General features: G+C 48.3%; 1 protein-coding gene across 4 annotated transcripts in view; it reads left to right on the top strand.

Moving 5' to 3' along the window:
* Positions 1 to 21,168, top strand: part of LOC142587403 (uncharacterized) — a 93,565-nt gene that overhangs the window by 7,688 nt on the left and 64,709 nt on the right. For 3 of the 4 annotated variants that reach the window (XM_075698397.1, XM_075698395.1, XM_075698393.1), the window contains exons 2-3: positions 17,474 to 17,577; positions 17,692 to 17,776. The exons of the other annotated variant lie outside the window; for it this stretch is intronic. In XM_075698397.1, coding sequence (XP_075554512.1) covers positions 17,474 to 17,577; positions 17,692 to 17,776 — 189 coding nt within the window. The remainder of the gene's footprint in view (positions 1 to 17,473; positions 17,578 to 17,691; positions 17,777 to 21,168) is intronic. 4 annotated transcript variants of the gene reach the window in all.

The raw sequence follows: 21,168 nt of genomic DNA, 5'->3' as shown, positions 1-21,168 counted from the left end.
CCGAAAACTTGCTGTTTGCGTGGCCCTGATGCTATCCCTTCTTTAACTCCCCTCGCACAAGCCATCGTTCGCCAGGAACTTGAAAACATTGGCCTACATTCTGTCTGTGCTTTCGCCAACCCCAGAGCCAACGAACGCCCTTCTACTTCTTTTCGATCTCCCCCCCCCCCCCCGACGCTTCTCTCCGCGTTATCGCAACCCGACTGAGTGGAGAACTGCGGACGACCAGCCGATATGTTTCACTTGTCGCCGTATTGGTTATGCCACCCGATCCTGTCGAAACTTGTGCCCCTCAACACCTCGCACGCTGACCAACCTGAGCCGTTTTAATGGAAATGCCTGCAATGCTACGCCCACCGCCGAGCCTAACAGCGCCGACAACTCTGCTAGGAAGACGTGGTACAATCGCTCATTCTCGCCGCGCGGACACCAGTCTAGTTCACCGCAAACGCGTCGCCTTTCGCACCCGTGGGCTTTCGGCCGCACCCTTTTGGAAAATTAAGAAATGCAGCCCTCGAAGATGGTGCTGCATTGCGTGCCACTAGCAGCAAATATTCCGTCTGGGCCCACAAATAGAAGTTCAATTGATATTAAAATAGACGGCGTACCTGTCCAAGCACTCGTTGACACTGGAGCCTACGTATCAGGTGATGAGTGCTAGGCGGCGAAGACGTGTAAAGGTCCTCACGCCAGCAGCTGCACAAGTGCTTCGTGTGGCCGAAGGCGGCGTGCTGGTTGTTCTTGGAATGTGTACTGCGCGTTTAGTATAGGCGGCCACCCTACTTCTGTTCCCATTGCTGTGATCGACAACTGCCCTCACTACGTTATCCTTGCATTGGACTTTTTATCCAATCATTCTGCTCTCATCAACTGCTCAAGCGGCGTTCTTCATTTGAAACTGCCGCAACTCGCCGATGCTCCGAGCAGCCGCCCCACCACATTTGTGCTGGCTTCAAGATGTGTGTTTATCACCCGAGGCAGTCACTTTCGTAGCTTTGACTGCCCAGTCACAGGTCCCTGATGCTGAATATGGGCTTCGCCCCATTGTCTACGTGCTTTGGAACCGGAACGTTGCTCTGCCGCATACGCTGGTCGCGGTTACTTATACCGGCGCCCTTCTTCCGCTTCTGAATTTCAGCCTGTGCCTTCAAGTGCTTCCGGTCGGCATGTTCATAGCAGGCGTTTCTAGAGCTTGAGTCTGAGTTCTAGTGCTAGAGTTTGAATGCCGAGAGTTGTTTATTAGGGCCAATCCGCCTTTTTCGTTTTCCTTTGTTGCCTTCTGCCGCATGCCGTTGGAAACGTTTTGAAAGGGTGCCGGGGAATTCGCCGGTTGATTTGCGTACATGCGCCCACGTTGAGTGCGAATCGGTTGTACGTTTTGTGGATGCCGAATAATTGTTAATTACTTCTCTGGGACAGCATGTCAGTATGTCGTTCCTGTTGGCATGTAGCACTCGCCGACTGCTGGGTGAAGAGGCCTGAGGTCGCTGTTGTGGAAACAGTGCGGTCGATAAAGGCACACTGAGTTCCTTTGGCCGACACGGCTGCTTTGGAGTTCGTTGTCGGTGATTTCAGCACTTGGAGCTCGCTCTTTCTATTCTTCTTACACATCATTCAGACATTTCACATATTCAAGAAGTCTTCCAGCTCAGCCTTCCGCGTCAGATTTATCAACGCGGTGCACATCTTTACATCGACATCTACAGCCACAGATGGTTGTTAGCGTCAAATATTATGGAAAAGATGCATCGTTGATGTAAAATATTGCCAGTACACAGCAAAGCATACATTTCTGCGCATATGTGCCGTGTTGCTCCACGCTGAGACGAGTCAATATGAGCGGCCGAACCACTTAAACAATGGCAACTGTGATCCAGATACGTATATTACGGGCTCTTAATTTATTACTGATGCTCGTCTTCCTTCACCTCCATCATACTTGCAGTTTGCGCATGCCATAAAGCATTATCAGATCAAACTGTGCTCGGCATAAGCGCTCATTTATAGGCTGTGGTGTTCTGTCTTGAAAACGCGGATGCCATCACTGGCACCGTTGATATAACTGAGCGAGACGGGCTTTTATGCTGCCCTATACATACTGTTACGATCGGCCTGCAGGGTTAATGCTCTGCAAAGCTATCTCAGCCCGCTGCATGTGCTTCGATCAACCCGTGGTGGTGGCGCCCTTCAGAAAACCGGCGAAGACGACAGCGCTAACTGACCATGAACTTCCTTCCGAGAACTGGAAACTACGTTAACGTTAATCCACCATGTGCTTTTTCAGAGAGTCGGCGACGGCAGCAGGGCTGGCCACGTTTGGCGCACCGTGTATTGTTAGTTGACTTGCCGTGGCCTTCATGGTCTATTTGCAGCAAGAAGAGCTGCTCTAACAAAAGGATGCTTTGCGGTACGTTTTTCCTCGGGCCCCAGGATTCGTCACAGTCTGCTGACGCTCGTGGCGACTACCGGAGAAGGCCAGCTCTGGAATTAAGAAGCACCGGCTGGGCCAAACGTGACTGAGGCCCTGCTCAACTCGGGTTCAGGGAATCCGAAGTGCGTACGTGTGTGTGTGAGCCCTCCTCCTCAAAGGCGGGTCGACTACACCCCAACGAATGTGGCCGGTCCGATTGGAGGTAAGTTAGACAGCAGTTTTCCCTCCCCTAGGGATCTAGGGAGGACAGAGGCTTTTTAAGCAGTAGTTTTTCGGCTGCTAGTGTGCTCGTGCTCGTGAGCAGTGAGCTGGGCGTGTTTGGGGCTTCTTGCTCGTGTGCTGTATGCTTCGTCTTGCGTGCTCCAATTGGGGGTCACGCTGGACTGTCGAAATATATCCCTTGTTTTAATGTAAATATGTATATAAAATCCTGTACGCCTAGTTCCTCCCAAGTACCCCCTACGACCTCCAACTCTGACACCTGGGTGACAGCGGTGAGATCGACCTACGACTCGTAGGCAGCAATGAGAGCTCACGGACTCTGGGACACGGTGACCGACCGGTATCCCGATGAAGTCGGAGGCGACTTGGGATTAACCACCTCTTGCAACTGACAGGATACGGCGGAGAAGGACTGGTTATATGGTGCTGCTTCAGTGGGTTAGCATTTTGTTTTGGCTGTAAGATTTACCAGGCTTCAATTTCTCTGTGTTTATGGATTTGAATCGCTGGGGATCTCTTACTTGTATTCTGATTTGCGTGGGTATCGCAGCAAGTATTGTGTGACAGCAGAGCCAAAGCTTAAAGTAGCGACCATGGTCCAATTGCGTTTGACGAGAGCTGACCTGTTGTGGTTGTGTGAAGAGCTCGAGATAAACGTAGAGGAGGATTTGACGGAAGCAGAAATTCGTAAAACCATTCTCGAGAGTAACAATGATTTGAAATTCATCGAACATCTTGGTAACCGAATTCTAAACAAAAAACGGGAACAGGAAGAAATTAGGCAAAAAGAGGAAGAAGCTAGGCAGAAACTGAAAAGAATTTCGCAGGATGAGGGCCTAAGAGAAGTAACGACGCAGTACGCTTCTGCATTGAACAAGTAGATTCAAGGTTTGGAGCAGGAAATCGAACGAGGACAACAACGGCTTGAGACATCTGCAGGCTGGACGCAGCGAAAGTGGGAGGAAGTCGATGGCAGATTTTGGTCGAAAGCCGAGAGAAGGAGTAGTACCTGCGAGGTTAACCGCACGTTCATAGGTGAACGCAAAGTGCTAGCAGCTAACGGTGCCTTAGTGTTAACAGAGGCCGTTAAAGGCCGTAGTGAGAGCGACGAGGTGCTGTGCCAACAGAACGCTGTAGAAACAGCTAGGCCAGCTGTGAATGAATTGGCACAGTCACCGCGTGTGTGTGTCACATGTAATGTTAACGAGGTCGTTAACGAAGTACGGAGTACTGCTGATACGACAGACACGAGCACCCATGTCAAGTCAGATCTGCGTACCGCAGTGAATTGCCATTTGGACGATGCAGTTGAGGGCAGTTCGCAGGACTGCGAGCTCCGTAGCTCAAGGGAAGACAGCTGCATTGTTCAGGGATCGGTGCAGCTGTCCGCTAGTCTAGGTAGCCAAGAGAGGGGTGATTTAGTTAACGATCATTCGGACTGTGCGGGTGAGACAGCGATCGAGACCGACGAGCTGTGTGTCTATGCGCAGCGTCAGCTGGGCAATGCAGTTCGCAGGAGTGCGAGTTGCATAGCTCGAGTAAAGACTGCTACATTGTTCCAGAGTCGGTTGAGCTGTCCGCCAGTCGAGGCAAAGAGAGAGTTGATTTATACGAAAATCGCTCAGACTGTGTGGATAGGAGAGCGATCCGGGCCGACCAAATGTGTACGGGCAAGCACGAGGAGCGAGAAGGCGGCATGAAAGAGAGTTCAAAGAGAAAGCGCCGTAGAAATAAGCGTCGTAAAGATCGGAATGCGGTGAATAATGTAGCGCAGCCAAATATGGCGACAGTCGCAAAAAACCAGTGCGCGAGGAAAAGAAAGGTGCGGTCGTCGTTGACGACGTGTGCGCATGAAGGACGTTCGAGTCACCGGTCAAAAAGAGACCGAGAAGCATGTTCTGCATGGACGCGGACAAAGGGCACGGGGCAGTTACGTTCCTCGTCGTACCGTCGTTCTTTTCGGAGTGCAGCATGTAGTGCGAATGAGCGCAAGGTGGCAAGACGAGACGAAGTGGTAGGGAGTCGTGACGCGGTCAGTCGAGTTCGTGATGAAATCCTGACACCAGGTCGCAAATTGGCAGGAGACTATAACGTCTTGAAGGAGCTGATAGTGTGTCAGTCCTTTTGTTGTTCCTGGATAGCCAGAATAGCTTCTGTACCGCGACCATCTCGAGTACGGCTCAAAAGTGCGAGTCCGTCGTAAACGTTTGGAATGGGAGGCCAAGACAGCTTCCATAGAAATGAAATGTGTTTTCTTTTATTTTTGAGCATATGAAAATTTTCCCGATTTAAAACTATAGTTTCTTTCAATATGTATGGTATGAGATTTGTTTATGTTTTGGTTTGAGATTAAGCTCCGAGATTTGAAAGATGCGTTTTATATAAACATTTAGGTTCCAGAAGTGTTAATTAATGTGTAGACTGGTTTTTTTAGTACCCTGAAGTGTCGAGGTTATCGGTGAGAGGCCTATGGTAACGCGCATGTGTATTAGTTAACCTTCTTTTTTGTGAGTGTTTTCGAATTTCCTAAGGTTAAGCACGTAGGTATTCAGTTAGTGCACAATTTGCAATGAGAAGCGTTCTTAGGTCCATTAGCGCGTGTCTTGTGCGGACGGAAGGAAGCAGAATGTTTATGACTGGGTTGCTCGAGTGTGTTGAGGGCGGCCGCGTTCTGACTTCTCCAGTACGCGGGTGAAGAACTAGTAATTAGAAGACGCATTTGCTTAAGGGTTCTGCGGAGTGCGTAAGTTACGCAAGTTTGGTTGTTCGTTTAAGGTACGTGTCCTGTATGGACTAGAGGAAGAAGCATAGGCGTGATGAAACGGTTGCGTACGACGCAATTAAGTACGCGTTCGGAATAGGGACCACAAAGCTAGCGCGATTGTGATTACTTATCTGTGGTGTTGACCAGACTGTTCAGTGGCGCCAGTACGTGCGATAAGTACGCCACTGCGATAGGGTAAGAACAGGCTGTTCGTGAACATAGGCTACTTAATTTATGTTCGGGTATTTGTGGTTGAGAGCCTTCGGTTCAGTTCTGCGTAAACCTTTACTCTTGTGCAGCGCGGCGGTCAGGTTTGGTAGAACTCAGGGGGAATTTGAACGCTCGCTTTGGCGGCACAAAATTTTGGGGTCAAAATTTGGAGTTCCCAGTTGAGCGGCTTGCATTAAAATTTTGATAGGAAGTGCAGCAGAACTGATAGTTGGGCGAGTTGGTACGAATTCAAAGTGAAATATTTTGCGCGCACAATCGACAAGCATACAGTGAAGGGAGACACACGAGCGCTTACTCACAACTGTTTATTTTCGGTTCGACAAGTGCGAATAGTTTCTCTAACAGCTTCTCTAACAAAAAGGTGCTTTGGGGTACGTTTTTCCTCGGCCCCCAGAATTCGTCACAGTCTGCTGACACTCGTGGCGACTACCAGAGAAAGCCAGCTCTGGAATTAAGAGGCGCCGGCTGGGGCAAGCATGACGACCTGGCTACGAGGACCCTCTCAACTCGGTTTCTGGGAATCCGAAGTGCTTATGTGAGTGTTTGAGCACTCCTCCTCAAAGGCGGGTTGACTACGCCCCAACGACTGTGGCCTGTGCGATTGGACGAAGGTTGGACAGCAGTTTTCCCTCTCCTAGGGATCTAGGGAGGACAAAGGCTTTTTAGGCAGCACTTTGTCGCCTGCTAGTATGCTCGTGCTCGGGAGCAGTGTGCTGGGTGTGTTTGGAGCTTGGTCCTCGTGTGCTGTATGCTTAGTCTTGCGTGCTCCATTTGGGAGTCATGCTAGACTGTCGAAATGTATCCCTTGTTTTAATGTAAGTATGTAAATAAACCCTGTACTCCTAGTTCTCGATGAGAGCAAGTTGCTCCCTACAACTACGTCCCAAGCGTGAGTGACTTGGACGACGGCATGCGCCCACTACCACATAGTTCATGCTACGTCTAATCCCTACAACCCCGACCACATACCTTACACCTGGATGTCAGTGGTGAGGCCGTCCTATAACTCTTACAATAGCGAATGCACCGCCTCTTGTTTCCCGTTTGACGCAGAGGTAAACAGCGAATCTCTGAAATTGACAAATGTGTCAGCATAAGAACACGCACAGACACACCCACCTACGTAGGGAATGCGAACGGCAGCTTACGGGTGCGGTGATGGTACCGAGTGTTGGCACAGCGCTAAGTCGCCGCTTGTCACTTATTGTGTACGCGCCGTGCGAAGTCAAGTGTAGTTTATTTCTAATCGCTAAGGCCAGAACTGGACTATAAAGGCAGCTTCCTTCGTCCGAGCTGTTTACATTTCACTTCAGGACCACCGGTAGGGGGCGCACGAACTCCAAAGCGCCCAAAAACGCCAAGCTTAACCTTCGCCACTGAACGGCATCAACATTGGCTCAGACTTCACGTGCGCGGCTTGAAAGGGTTGAAGATTGTGCATTTAAACTGGGCAGGCATGTTTGACTCATTTCAAGCAAAAATAACTATATATATATATATATATATATATATATATATATATATATATATATATATATTTTTACGGTTAATGTTAAACCGGCTTTATTCAAGGGACGAGATGGATGGTAAAGTCAAGATGGCGTCCTGAGGCTGCACCAGCTCACTTCTTCTTCCTCTTCTCCTCGCCCGGCTCATGCCGTAGCAATCCCCGGTTGCCAGACGAAGCCCGCTGGGCAAGTCCAAATCACTCGGAAAGCGTAGGGTGAAACCGCTTAAGACGGGCAACATGTACTAACTGGGTCCGGCTAGACCGACGACCAGTCGACGTCAAGCGTGCCACTACGTACGTCAAGTCACTCAAGTGATCTACAATGACGAATGGGCCCGTGTACTGGGGTAAAAACTTTTCGCATAAGCCGCGTTTACGTTGCGGAGTCCACAACCACACAAAGTCTCCTTTGGCGTACGAGACAGACTGGTGTCGGCTGTCATAGCGCTCTTTCGATCAGTCTTGCGATGCCACAGTGCGAAGACCGGTGCCACAGAGCGATACGCCGGGCTTCTTCGGCAAGACAAAGCGTCTTGGCAACAGAGTACTCGCTGTGAAAGTCAAACGGTAGTATAGTGTCAATGCAGCTTAGCGGTGAACGTGCGTAAAGGAGATAAAAAGGACTGTAATCGGTCGTCTCATCCTTTGCAGTATTATACGCATAGGTGATGAGGGGGAGTACGTCATCCCAGTCCTAGTGATCGGAAGATACGTACATGGCCAGCATGTTAGTTAGAGTTCTGTTCGTACGTTCTACAAGCCCATTTGTCTGAGGGTGATAAGGCGTTGAATGACGGAACTGCGAACTGCAGAGACGAAGCAGTTCTTCTACGGCGTCCGCAACGAACTGACGACCGCGATCGCTAATGATCACACGGGGCGGACCATGTCGAAGAATAATGAATCGAAGCAAAAACGTTGCAACGGACGCAGCTGTTGAAGATGGCACGGCCGCCGTTTCCGCGTAACGGGTCAGCTGGTCGACACATACGATCACCCATCGGTTGTCGTTAGATGATCGGGGAAATGGGCCCAGAAGATCGATACCCACTTGCTCAAATGGCAGGCGAGGCGGCGGCAGAGGTTGGAGAAGACCTGGCGGAGCGGTCGTAGGGCGCTTGTAGCGTTGACATTGTTCGCAACTGGCGACGTAGTGCTTGACCGTGTCCCGCATTCTGGGCCAGTAAAAACGCTCCTGTGTCCGGTTCAAAGTTCTTATGAATCCTAGATGGCCAGAGGTCACATCGTTGTGCATGGCTCTCAGTATGTCCGTTCGCAGACTCTGCGGCACCACCAGAAGGAAGCGTGCGCCTTTAACCGAATAATTGGTCTTGTAAAGCAGGCCGTCACGGACACAAAATCGACCGGTGGCTCCAGAACGCGATGCGGCCACAAATAGAGGTTCCAAACCAATATCATTTTCCTGCTCTGCTTTGAAAGTCATCGAGTCTGGGAATGTAGACGAAATGGGAGCAAAACAGTCATCAAAATTGTCTTCGTCACACTCCGTCGTCGTCAGAGGAAGGCGGGAGAGACAGTCCGCATCTGCGTGGCGACGCCCGGACTTGTAGGAAATAACGAAGTCGTACTCCTGCAGTCGAAGAGCCCAACGTGCCAGTCGTCCACTCGGGTCACGGAGATTCACCAACCAGCACAACGCGTGGTGGTCAGTAATGATAGTGAACGGGCGTCCGTAGATATAAGGTCGAAATTTGTGGACCGCGAGAACAGCTGCCAAGCATTCTTGCTCGGTCACAGTGTAATTGCGTTCCGCCTTAGTCAAAGAGCGACTAGCATAAGCCACAACGTGTTCAGCTCCTTGATGACGTTGCACAAGTACAGCGCCGATGCCGATGCCACTGGCATAAGCGTGCACTTCCGTAGGTGCGCATGCATCGAAGTGACGCAATATGGGCCCTGATGTTAGTAGAAATTTTAGCTGACGGAACGCGTCGTCGCAAGCCGATGTCCAGTTGAAAGGGACGGCTTTTTGGAGAAGACATGTTAGGGGGTACACCACGTCGGCGAATCTTGGGACGAAGCGCCGAAAATACGAGCAGAGGCCCAAGAAACTCCTCAACTCTCGCACTGACTTCGGTGCTTCGAAGGAGCTGATTGCCTCAATCTTCCGTGGATCTGGCCTCACACCGTTTTTGTCGACCAGATGCCCAAGTACTAACGTCTCGGTTTCTCCAAAACGACATTTCTTGGAATTTAGGATCAAGCCGGCTTGTTTGACACAATCCAGAACAAGATTGAGACGGCTGTTATGTTCACTCAATGTGCTGCCAAAAATCACCACATCAGCGAGGTAGCACAAACAAATTTCCCATTTAAGTCCTCGGAGGATAGTATCCATGAATCGTTCGAATGTTGCTGGCGCGTTACAAAGGCCGAACGGCATAACGTTAAATTCATAAAGACCGTCTGGTGTCATGAAGGCCGTTTTCTCCTTATCGTCTGGGTGCATGGGTATCTGCCAATACCCCGATCGCAAATCCAGTGAAGAAAAGTAGGCATCGGAATGTAGACAGTCGATGGCATCATCAATTCTAGGAAGCGGACACACATCCTTTTTGGTGACCGCATTCAGTTTCCTGTAATCAACGCAAAACCGCCACGATCCATCCTTCTTCTTTACAAAGATTACTGGTGCTGCCCACGGACTAGAAGACTCTTGGACAACACTTTTCCGCAGCATGTCTTTCACCTGTTCAGCAATAACTGTCCTCTCTGCTGAAGAAACGCGGTAAGGCTTTTGCCGAATGGGGTGCGCAGATCCGGTGTCAATTCTGTGGCGAGCACGAGAACGCGGGAGTGAAGCCTGCTTGTCGCCTTGTGTGAAATCGAACACAGAAAGATGTGCCCACAAAATTTGTGCGAGAGCGCGGCGCTCATGTGAGGGCAGTGCCTTGTTGATCATTCGTAGGATCTGCTCTTCAGAAATGCTTCTTTGGGGATCGCTAGTATGAGACTGCTCCTCCTCGCTTAGAACTGTAATGGAGCTGTAACTAATCTCGTCAAATTCAGCAAGCTTCATATCACGCGGGAGAACGGCAGGGACGCAAGAACAATTGAAAGCCCACAAATTGGAGGCGCCATTCACTACTCTCACGACAGAGCGTGGTACGAGTACATCTTTCTTTGCGCAGCTCGACGTAAGTGGCTGGACTTGCGCGTCAAACGATGAAAGGTCGGCAGCAGCGAAGTTGACAGGGATACGTAACAGCGACCAAGGCGGTAGCAGCAAATCGTTCGAAACAACACAATAGTTTTTCACTGGTAAGGATGTGTCGGCAAGGGTGGCGAGAAGCGCGTTATTCAAAGTAATTTCGCCTGTGCCACAGTTAACGGATGCACCACAATCCTGAAGAAAGTCAATCCCGAGAATCACATCATGAGTGCATCGCGGTAGTACGAGAAATTCTGTTTTAAGATCTTCGCCTCCGAGTAAAACACTTGCAACACAAATACCAAGGGGAACTAGGCACTCTCCGCTGACACCACGAAACGTCACACCATCATTCCACGGGAACATAACTTTCCTACCCAGCCTCTCTTTGAAAGTCACACTCATGACGGAAACGGTAGCACCAGTATCCACTAATGCTGTTGCAGGTATACTATCAATTAACACACGCACTTTGTTCTTCACCATCATAATAGGCAGAGGAGTATTTCGCAGATACACAGACTGTCCGGCGACCTTACATCCATCGGCCGCGCCGGCTAGTTTCCCGACGGTCGTGGAGACGTAGCACGTCGCCGTGGTGACGGTGAACGGCGTTGGCGACTGGTAGGGGGCGTCAGGCTGCGGTCAGAAGCTGGCGAGCCACTCCTTCTACTATACTGACGGAAGGTATTCCGAGGTGGCGCGCCTGTGGTGTTTGCAGGGTCTATCGGCCAACGGTCGTCATAACTATCACATCCAAAATTAGGCCAAGTTGGTGGTGGGCCATATGTTGTTGTCTGTCGGCGCCGGCGACAAAAACGAGCAATGTGTCCTGAGGCGCCACAGCTGTAACATACAGGAGATGCGCGACCGACGTTGTATGCCTCGGAGTCAACCCTGGGACGCTGCGAATAATAAACGCGATCTTCCGAATTCCGATTCGTGGTGGTAGCTCGACGAGTTTGTTGATCGTGCTTCATGTCGTCGGGAAAGGTACGTCGGTGCTGTCGCAGCTGATCGACTCGACAGTCTGCAACGCCTGGCATGACAGACAATGCTGACACAGCAGAAGCATGTTGTTGAGGTTGGTTGGAAGCGCAACCAAGCTGTTCGACATCCGCCCCTTTGGTGTGTCGTTCCAGTTCTTCGCGGACAATTTGCCTTATAGTTGCCGCAAGGTCAAATTGAAAACTGTAGTTGTCATTGTCTTCAACGCTTGCCACCGTTGTTACATTTGCTAACCTGCCGAACTCAGGCGTGATACGGCGCAGCTTCAAGGCCTCAAATGTGCGGCAATGCTTGATGAGGTCGGCGACCGAGGCGAGACTCTTCTTTCCGATTAAATAATTGTAAACATCCTCGGCTATGCCTTTGAGAAGGTGTCCAACCTTGTGCTCTTCGGACATTCGAGGATTGACCGTTCTGCAAACTTTCAGGATGGCCTCTATGTACGTAGTACAGGTCTCACCTGGGACTTGAGCGCGCTGAAGCAATGTCTGCTCCGCCCGCTTCCGTTTCGTGGTGGAATCGCCAAAGCACTCTGTGAGGTGAGTAACGAAGCTGTCCCACGTTGTGAACGTATATTCATGGTTCTCGAACCACACTTGCGCCGTGTCTGTGAGGAACAGAACCACATTGTCGAGCTGAGTCGTGGAGTTCCAGCCGTGGTACTAGCTCACACGCTTGTAGTGGGTGAGCCATTCCTCCACGTCCTCGCCGAATTTTCCAGAGAAAGGGCGGGGCTCCATCTGATGCATCCAGGCGCCGGTTGTTCGCACTGGAGCTGCCAGAGAAGGCTGTTCGGCGCTGCTGTGGGACATCGGGATCTCAAGCGGTGTTGGAGGCAGTCGAGCGAGGCGTCGGCTCCGGCGTGGCACTTGCTGCAGCAGCTCCGTCGTCTTGGTCGAAGTACCCAGCACCTCCACCACAAAACTGTTACGGTTAATGTTAAACCGGCTTTATTCAAGGGACGAGATGGATGGTAAAGTCAAGATGGCGTCCTGAGGCTGCACCAGCTCACTTCTTCTTCCTCTTCTCCTCGCCCGGCTCATGCCGTAGCAATATATATATATATATATATATATATATATATATATATATATATATATATATATATATATATATATATATATATATATATATATATATATAGGCGATGGCGCTGTCGCTATCCTGTTGTGCGTTTAACGGCCGATCGCGTGCGGTTCGGTCGAATGATGAATCGGCCCGCTGATTTTGTCGGTGCCGTCGTCGAAAAATCTCGTCGCAGTACAACTCGCGCTCGTCGGTTAGGTTGTAAATACTTGCGTCGTTGTCGGTCTGGTATGATGGTTTCAGTGGCGAACTGTGCTTAATATGCAGTCAATCGTTGGCGTAAGGGTCACGCTGCAGGAAGACTGCATCAGCGACGTCATGTCTTTAAGTGTCGCCCAAGTGTAACGCACGCGTTTTTCGTTAAATTTGCTAGCCATCAATGAAAGGCGGGAACTACATGGCTGACGGTGCAGCCTAGACCACTTGGACGAAGCCCTGGCCGCTTAATGTTTTAAAGCTGAGTTGAAGTCTTACGCTACACACGATTTCGGGACCACACCCACGTCGAGCTTCTGGCCGAATTTCAACGCGGTACACGGCACGAGTATTTGCAGCAGCGTGCGTGCGAGCGCTTTTTTTTTTCTTCTCGGAGGACTTTCCGCTGAGTGCCCACGCGCGCGAACTTTCCAGAAGGTTTCGCGACTAATCCACTAGGGCAGAGCGCATGCGCCGTCGTGCCATGAAAAAGGCCGATCGCCGCTCACACCTCTGGTTTCCTAACGGATGACTTCGCGAAAATTATTGCACCTGACCTCACCTCTGCGCAGGCCATGCATATACGTCTCCTGCTCGAATCGTACAATGATATCTTTGATTTCGGCGACAGGCCTTTAGGCCAAACATCTGTTGTTCACCACCGTATAAACACTGGAGGCACGAATTCTATTCGTCGGCGACCCTATCGGATACCGCATACTGTACGTAGAGTCATCCAATCAAAAGTGGACAAAATGCTCAGCAAAGGGGTCATCGAATCATCAGCCAGCCCTTGGGCTTCGCCAAGTCATCCTCGTGAAAAAAAAAATATGTCACCTGGCCTTTTTGCGCCGATTATCGCCAGTTAAACAAGATCACGCGAAAAGACGTCTACCCACTACCAGTACCCACTACCACGCATTGATGACGCCTTGGACTGCTTGCACGGAGCTACATACTTCTCGTCCGTTGATCGTCGATCCGGCTAGAGGCATATTTCACTTGATAAAATCCACCGCGAGAAGACGGCCTTCATCACACCTGAGGGTTCATATCAGTCCATTGTCATGCCCTTCGGTCTATGCGACGCTCCTGCGACATTTGAACGTATGATGGACTATCTTCTGCGAGGCTACAAATGAACCACCTGTTCTTGTTATCTTGATGGCGCTATCGTTTTTCTCCTACGTTCACCAGCCACTTTACCCAACTCGCTGCGATTCTTCCGGTTTTTCGAAAAGCCGGCCTCCAACCGAACTCCACGAAATGTCAATTCGAGCGCCTTCAGATTACCGTGTTGGGACACCTCGTGACGCATCCGGTGTACAACCAGATCTGGAAAAAGCTCGCACCGGTCGCAGTTTTCCTGTGCCACGTTCTGCTTCTGACGTGCGCTGCTTCGTCAGTTTGTGTTCTTACTTTCGCCGTTTCGTCAAAAACGTCGCCGACGTTGTTCGGCATTTCACAGATCTTCTAAAGAAGAACACGCCATTCTCATGGGGTGCGGAGTAGGCTCACGTGTTCGCCGCTCTCATCGGGTTTCTGACAACCCCTCTCATACTTGTCCACTTTGATCCATCTGCACCGACCGAAGTCGATACTAACGCAAGCGACCGCGCCATTGGTGCGGCTCTCGCCCAACGGCAGAATCTTACTGAGTGCATGATAGCTTATGCCAACCTCCTGAAGTCACCTCCAGAGAAAAATTACTCCATCGCCGAGCGGGAGTACTTGGCTTTACTTTGGACTGTCGCCAAGTTCCTGCCATATTTGTACAGCCGCATGTTTTCTGTCATCACTGACTGCCACGCCCTCTGTTTACAGTCTTCCCTCCGGGACGCAACAGGACGGCTTGGTCGCTGAGCTTTTCGGCTCTAGGATTTTTTGTTTATTGTCAACTACAGGTCTGGACGTCTGCACAAGGACGCTGACTGCCTCTCTTGCAATCCCGCTGATCCTTCTGATCCGGTTGCGGATGATCCTATGACCTGCGTGATGGCTTTTACTGACATGACCGACATGCGCGCTGAACAACGCGACAAATCCTTACAGCCCATCATCGCCGGAGTGCAATGTGGCAGCTCCGACGGCACGTGCCGCATCTTCGGGCTGCACGACGGCATCCTGTACCATCGCAATATCAACCATGATGGCCCTGAATTTCTCCTTGTCCGTCCTCGTCACCTGCGATCCGTCGTTCTCGAACGACTTCACGATGCACCGACAGCGGGACACCTTGAAGTTTTGCGTAGATACGACCGCCTACGAGGGCGGTTCCTCTGACCGGGTCTCTACCGCTCTGTGCGTCGTTATTTCACCCCTTGTGAAGTGTGTCAGCGCCTAAACGAACCTCCCCTGCCACCTGTCGGACGACTCTATCGAATTGATGTTCCCTCTGAACCTTTCTTTTGCGTAGGCCTTGACCTGTATGGCCCTTTTCTGACGACGACTTGAGGGAATAAGTCTATCACCGTCGCTACTAATTATGCAACACGCTACGCGATAACAAAGGCCTTGACGACTTATTGCGCTACTGAAGTCGCCGATTTTCTCCTCCACGACGTCATTATCCACCATGGTGCACATCGACAGTTACTTACAAACCGCGCCCGCTCGTTCTTGTTGCGAGTTGTCGAGGACCTCCTCCGCTCTTGTGCCACTGAGCACAAGCTGTCCACCACCTACCACCCACAAATGAACGGTCTTACAGAATGTCTCAAGCGAACACTCACAGAAATGCTGTCGATGTACGTCTCTGAGGATCACCGTGACTGGGACGCCATGCTGGCCTATGGGACATTCGCGTATAACTCGTTCCAAAATGTCACCGCAGGATATTCAACCTTTTATCTTTTGTATGGTCGCGACCCCACATTGCTGTTTGACACCATCCTAGCTTCTGTGCCACGTGTTGGAATTGAGTACGCTCGTGAAGTCATCGATCGCGCTCACAATGGAATGTCAAGTCACCCGATCTCGTTTATTAGCCTCGCAGCATATACAAAAATAGCGTTATGACCGGTGCCATCGCGATGTTAAGTTCGCGCCACGTGTTTGGGCGCTCCTTTGGTCACCATGTCGTTGGGTCGGCCTCTCCCAGAAGCTTCTCTCTCGCTACGCAAGGCCTTATGAAGTGTTAAGTCAAGTTAAATACGTCAATTACGAGATCTAGCCGTTACAGTTTGATCCATCCTCAAGTTCGATGCCTATTGATAACGTGTACGTCTCGCGACTGAAGCCATACTTCGCTGACATTTCTTCGCCCAACGTGCGCCGAGAGTGCGCTTAAGCACCTCGGGGACCTGTTGCGGAAGGATAAAACAAGAGAAAGGAAGATCTCACAAGAAACTGGCTGCTGCGTGTTGTCGTTCGTCAGCCATCGTAACCACATTGACTCTGCATATATATATATATATATATATATATATATATATATATATATATATATATATATATATATATATATATATATATTGTAAATACAGTCTGTCTACACTTAAAAAAAGGATTAAATTAAATTATGTGGTTTTACGTGCCAAAACCACTTTCTGATTATGAGGCACGCCGTAGTGGAGGACTTCGGAAATTTCGACAACCTGAGGTTCTTTAACGAGCACCTAAATCTAAGTACACGGGTGTTTTCGCATTTCGCCCCCAATGAAATGCGGCCGCCTTGGCCGGGATTCGAACCCGCGACCTCGTGCTCAGAAGCCCAACACTATAGCCACTCAGCAACCGCGGCGGATTGTCTATACTTCCAACATCCCCATAACAATAAACAACCGACTAACATAGTTAACATGTCATCTTGTTACAAAATAAGTAGACAGTTGTTTTTAGTGAAATTCTGTTATTGAAGTCTGTCTTTTATTATTTGAATAAAGGTTTTCTGACCTCACTGACGTGTTATATGCACCAGCCTACTGGTATAGATTACAGTACGTGCCGTTTATCGATTCAAATTGTACGGCGGTAATGTTTGCGAACGGGGTGGTCGTTTTGTTTGAGCAGCATACGAGAGGTTCGTTTTAATTTGATATGAATAATATGCCTCCAACATTCTATAGCAGCCACCAAGGGAACGTATTTAAAGAGGGTGACTTCTATCACTTGAGGCATTTCACTGGCACAACGGCTGCATGAACGGCTTCTATCGTTAGTGATCTGCTCCGTCTGGCCGCGTAATGACGTGTTGCTTTTAAAAGATGTGCCAACTAACGTGAAAATTCGCCGCTGGAACCGAGTGCAGTCCGGTTGGAAACTACCGACGAAGACGAATTAACCTTGCAGCCTCTGGGTGTGTGGGCCGGTGAGTAAAGAAGCACTGCTTCGCATTTTTAACTTTGAATATATTTGCGTGTGAGGCGAATAAAACAGATTCCCGTAGTCATTTCTTATAAGTGGAAAATAATAATTATAAGGTTATTGCTCTCAAAGGGAATTCAAACAAGGCTCTTGTTATTCTGCCACGTTGCTAAAAGTCCCACCATGGAGTATAGCATAAATAAAAGGTACTTTTGGCTGTTTCTACATAAATGATACGCTGCGATAAATTCACAACAAATTAGTGCAAATGTACTTGCGGTGATAGATGGAATAATCGCATTTTCTACATTATAAAATTACTGTGTTTATTACCTAGTATCTGGCAAAAAATTTCCTCTAATCAAGGCTTCACTAAGCACTGCCCACACAAACACACCAGTGGAAGAAATGCCCACTCAAGACACTGTTGTGTGTGTGTGCTTTTCGGTCATGGAGCGTTTTGTGCATTCTTCTTAGTGATACATGAATCACAAACTCACGCGCACTCCCGCCATAGTAACTGAGGCTCTTTCTTTATTTCTGCTACAGCCTCAAAGACGTTGCTAATATTTGTTCGCCCCTTTGAACTCTATTGTCTCTGGACGTACACGTCAACAGTGAATGTGTCACCACTGGGCCACAATCTTCCCAAGGTATGTGTCTGAGCACTTCACCTAGAAAGGTGATTTGTTGACTTATTTGACGAACTTTTGTTTCACCATTTTTTCCTTGAATGTTTATCATGGTTTCATCAATTCTCTTTTCAGGAAGTCGGACAAAACAGAGATTGTTCGTCTGCAAGTTGCCCATGCCAAGCCATAAGAAGCTCAACGGTTACCGTAATAATAACAGGTCCTCTTGAACTATGTGCCTCACCATGAAATCTTTGCAGGTTTACCAAACAGAGGTGTGTTAGCATCAGGAAAGCATCAGTCTACAGTTTTGTATCGTACTGAGCAGGAATGCTAAAATTTTACATACAACCTTACTTGCATTTAAGGGCGTATTGTGACAACCGGAGAAGTAACATGTTGACTGCCAACTTGTTTTTTTTTTCAGGTCGTTATAGTCATGACACCTAGAAGAGAAACGATGTAGCAAGCTCCTACTTGCAGCGCACAAACTATGTCATCTGGTCTTCGCAAATCAGCTCAACAGGCATTCCCCCAAGTATCCGATGCTCCCTCACAAGGTTAATTTGTTACATGAAAATGCAAATATTTTATTATCTTCCAAAACGCTCAATGCAATTTTGAGGAAATTATACTTCCTGTTGACTGAAACACTGGTAGGCACACTTAAGTTTATAATTCTATCTTTTATTTAAAGTACCGTCAGGCCTATAACGAGTTAAAAAGGGGAGTGGTTACAAAGTAGTCGAGTAAAGTAAACACACATACAAATGCAGTGAGTTCTGTAACATAATGATTTTCCTGAGTATACAATGATCGCTAATGTTCTGCAAAAAAGTTTGCTATTGATGATGGCTACCATACTTAAAGGAAGGTCGTTCCGTTCCTGAGATGTACGGGGCATGAAAGATTGAAAGAGACACTTCGTGTAACATGAGTAAATTGCTACCTTACTGCGATTATCAATGTGCTTTGAAATGTACTGTAGCCGCAGTATGAAGTCGTCGTGAAGTGGGGCGTAATGTAAACATTTATGAAATAGCGATACTGGCGACATTGTGCCGGTTAGCTAGTGGAATAAATGCTAGGTTAGTTGTCATTGAGATACTCGTGGTACGGTTATAATGAGAAAGAATGAAACGAGTATATTGAAGTAATCAGCTTAGAACGACAGAAATCTGAGCTAGTTGGTAAGGATTCATTATGCAAAATAAAGTGAGGCGTGCAGACAGGACACAAGAGTAGAGAAGTGGACAACACGAACGCCGACTATCAACTGAAGGGAGCACTGAGGCGAAAAAAGAAAGAAGACACAAAACTCATCTGCGCATGCTCAGGAATGGTAACACCACGTGTCACTCGGGTACACGTGCCGGTCTACGTGAGAGATAACTGTTAAGGCACTTAATCTCTTCCTTATGTAAAGTAATCGAAGGCTGACTCACGCACGCACTTGCACCATTATAGATATGCCATGCCTCTACCATAAGACGCGTATCTTCATTCTTAGGCATGGCATATCTATAATGGTGGAAGTGCGTGCGTGAGTCAGCCTTCGATTACTATGCACAAGGAAGAGATTAAGTGCCTTAACAGTTATCTCTCACGTAGACCGGCACGTGTACCCGATTGACACGTGGTGTTACCATTCCTGAGCATGCGCAGATGAGTTTTGTGTCTTCTTTCTTTTTTCGCCTCAGTGCTCCCTTCAGTTGATAGTCGGCGTTTGTGTTGTCCACTTCTCTACTCTAGTGTCCCGTCTGCACGCCTCACTTCTATTTTGCATAATGAATTAATAAGATTAAAGTTTCTAGGGTCCCATATTCCAGGTACATATTCAAGCTTCGAGCATACTAGAGTCTTGTAAAGCTGTAATTTTGAAGTAGACGGTGCTTTGGAAAGCTGCGACACAAGTACCCGTGCATCTGATTAGCATTGTTAATAATGTATTTTATATTAGTGGTCCAACTTAAGTTATTTGTAATGTGTACACCAAGATATTTATATGACATAATGAAATCTAAGAGGACATTGTTCAGATAGCAAGCGCTAGGATTAGAATTAGATTTGGATATACGCATTATTTTACATTTGTTAACTACAAAAGGCCTACCAGCCGCTACCATAGCGGCCATATTGCTCACTACGTAATAATTACGACGTTAGTTTGGATTTCGCTAGCTCCATCTCTCGGTGGCACACTTAAGTTCACAACGCCACCGCTACTCTTATTTCCGTTGGAGTTTGCATGAGATGTACAGTTTGCATGAAATCAATAACTAGGCTAGCCCTACACCGTAAGAAATAGCTAGAAAGGGCAAATGCACACATCCGGACTATTCCACACTTCTCAAAACATGACAAATCACTAAAAACAATTTTACTTTCTCTTCAAACGGCAGAGGACAAACCTGAGCAGTGTGTTCCCAAAAGCTTTTGAAATATACTTGGAGTAAGTTTGGCGTAACATTCAGCGAATCAACAGTGGACGAGCAAGGGAAGCCTCAGAGTGGGAACTTGTCTTCGTCACAGCCCTCACAAATACGTTTGCTTGTTGAAATGTTGGCTCCAGGCAGAGGCTTCCCTTGCTCACCTCTGTTAATTGAAATGTTGATGTCTTTGCAACCTCTTTCACTTGTTTGAACACAGAAGCCGAGATGCTTTTTCAACATGAAACCGTAAGTTGCATTTTCCAAAGATTCCTGAGCATTAATTGGCCTAACTTATATGTTTATTTAGTGTCCTTGTTTATTCGCACAATATTTGCAAAGGTCCTTGTAAACACCGTTGTCTCCACAACGTTTCTCGCTCTCCTACGACTACTCCACTTGTGTCGAAGCCATTACTGCCACTAAATGAACACTAAATGTGCCGCAGAAATATCAAGAGCAGACAATGCATGATGTAAAATTGAGCATACCGCTTTTTTATTCCTACACTTCGTGCCTCTCGTCAATGTGTTAGGAAAAGAATGGTACATTGCAGCTAGAGGTTATCTTCCTTAAAGTACATCTTTGCCGAGAGCTTCTCGCGTATCTTCTGTTAACATAGCTGAAATCGTTGAACGCAGAGAATGTACTATGAAACACGTGAAATAGCACTGTACGCAACACAAGTACGAGGGTAGCCTAGCATAAACATCGTCTGAAGCTTCGTTCTCTCTGCTTTGGCCGAACACGTTGAGAAAACTCAATTTCAGCTATCAATTTCAATAAACAGATGACCATCTGGGTTTCTGTTTGTTGTAAACTCAGTGACTGACAGCATTAACTCCACCTGACCTGTACGAAAGTAGTGACATGTACTGCTTCCTTCACCATTGACAATAAACAATGTAAGCTTACTTGTTTAATGTTTTTTTTGCCAATTGAAGCCTCTCGCTCACCTGGCGACATAATAAAGATATCTGTAGTCGTAATAGAGTAGTGTACACATGAATACCACCCCGAAAGCGGTAGCAAATCGCCCAAAACCAGCGAGCGAGCAGCGCGACGAGGTCTACCAGTCGCTACCGTGGCGGCCATATTGCTCACAACGTAATAATTAAGATATTAGTTTTGATTTCACTAGCGCCATCTCTCGGTCGCACACTTTAGTTCACAACGCCACCGC

The sequence above is a fragment of the Dermacentor variabilis genome, chromosome 7 (genome assembly GCF_050947875.1).
Source record: "Dermacentor variabilis isolate Ectoservices chromosome 7, ASM5094787v1, whole genome shotgun sequence".
NCBI lineage: Eukaryota > Metazoa > Arthropoda > Arachnida > Ixodida > Ixodidae > Dermacentor > Dermacentor variabilis.
The sequence above is the reverse complement of the archived record's forward strand: the minus strand, read 5'-3'. Positions and strand labels throughout refer to the sequence as shown.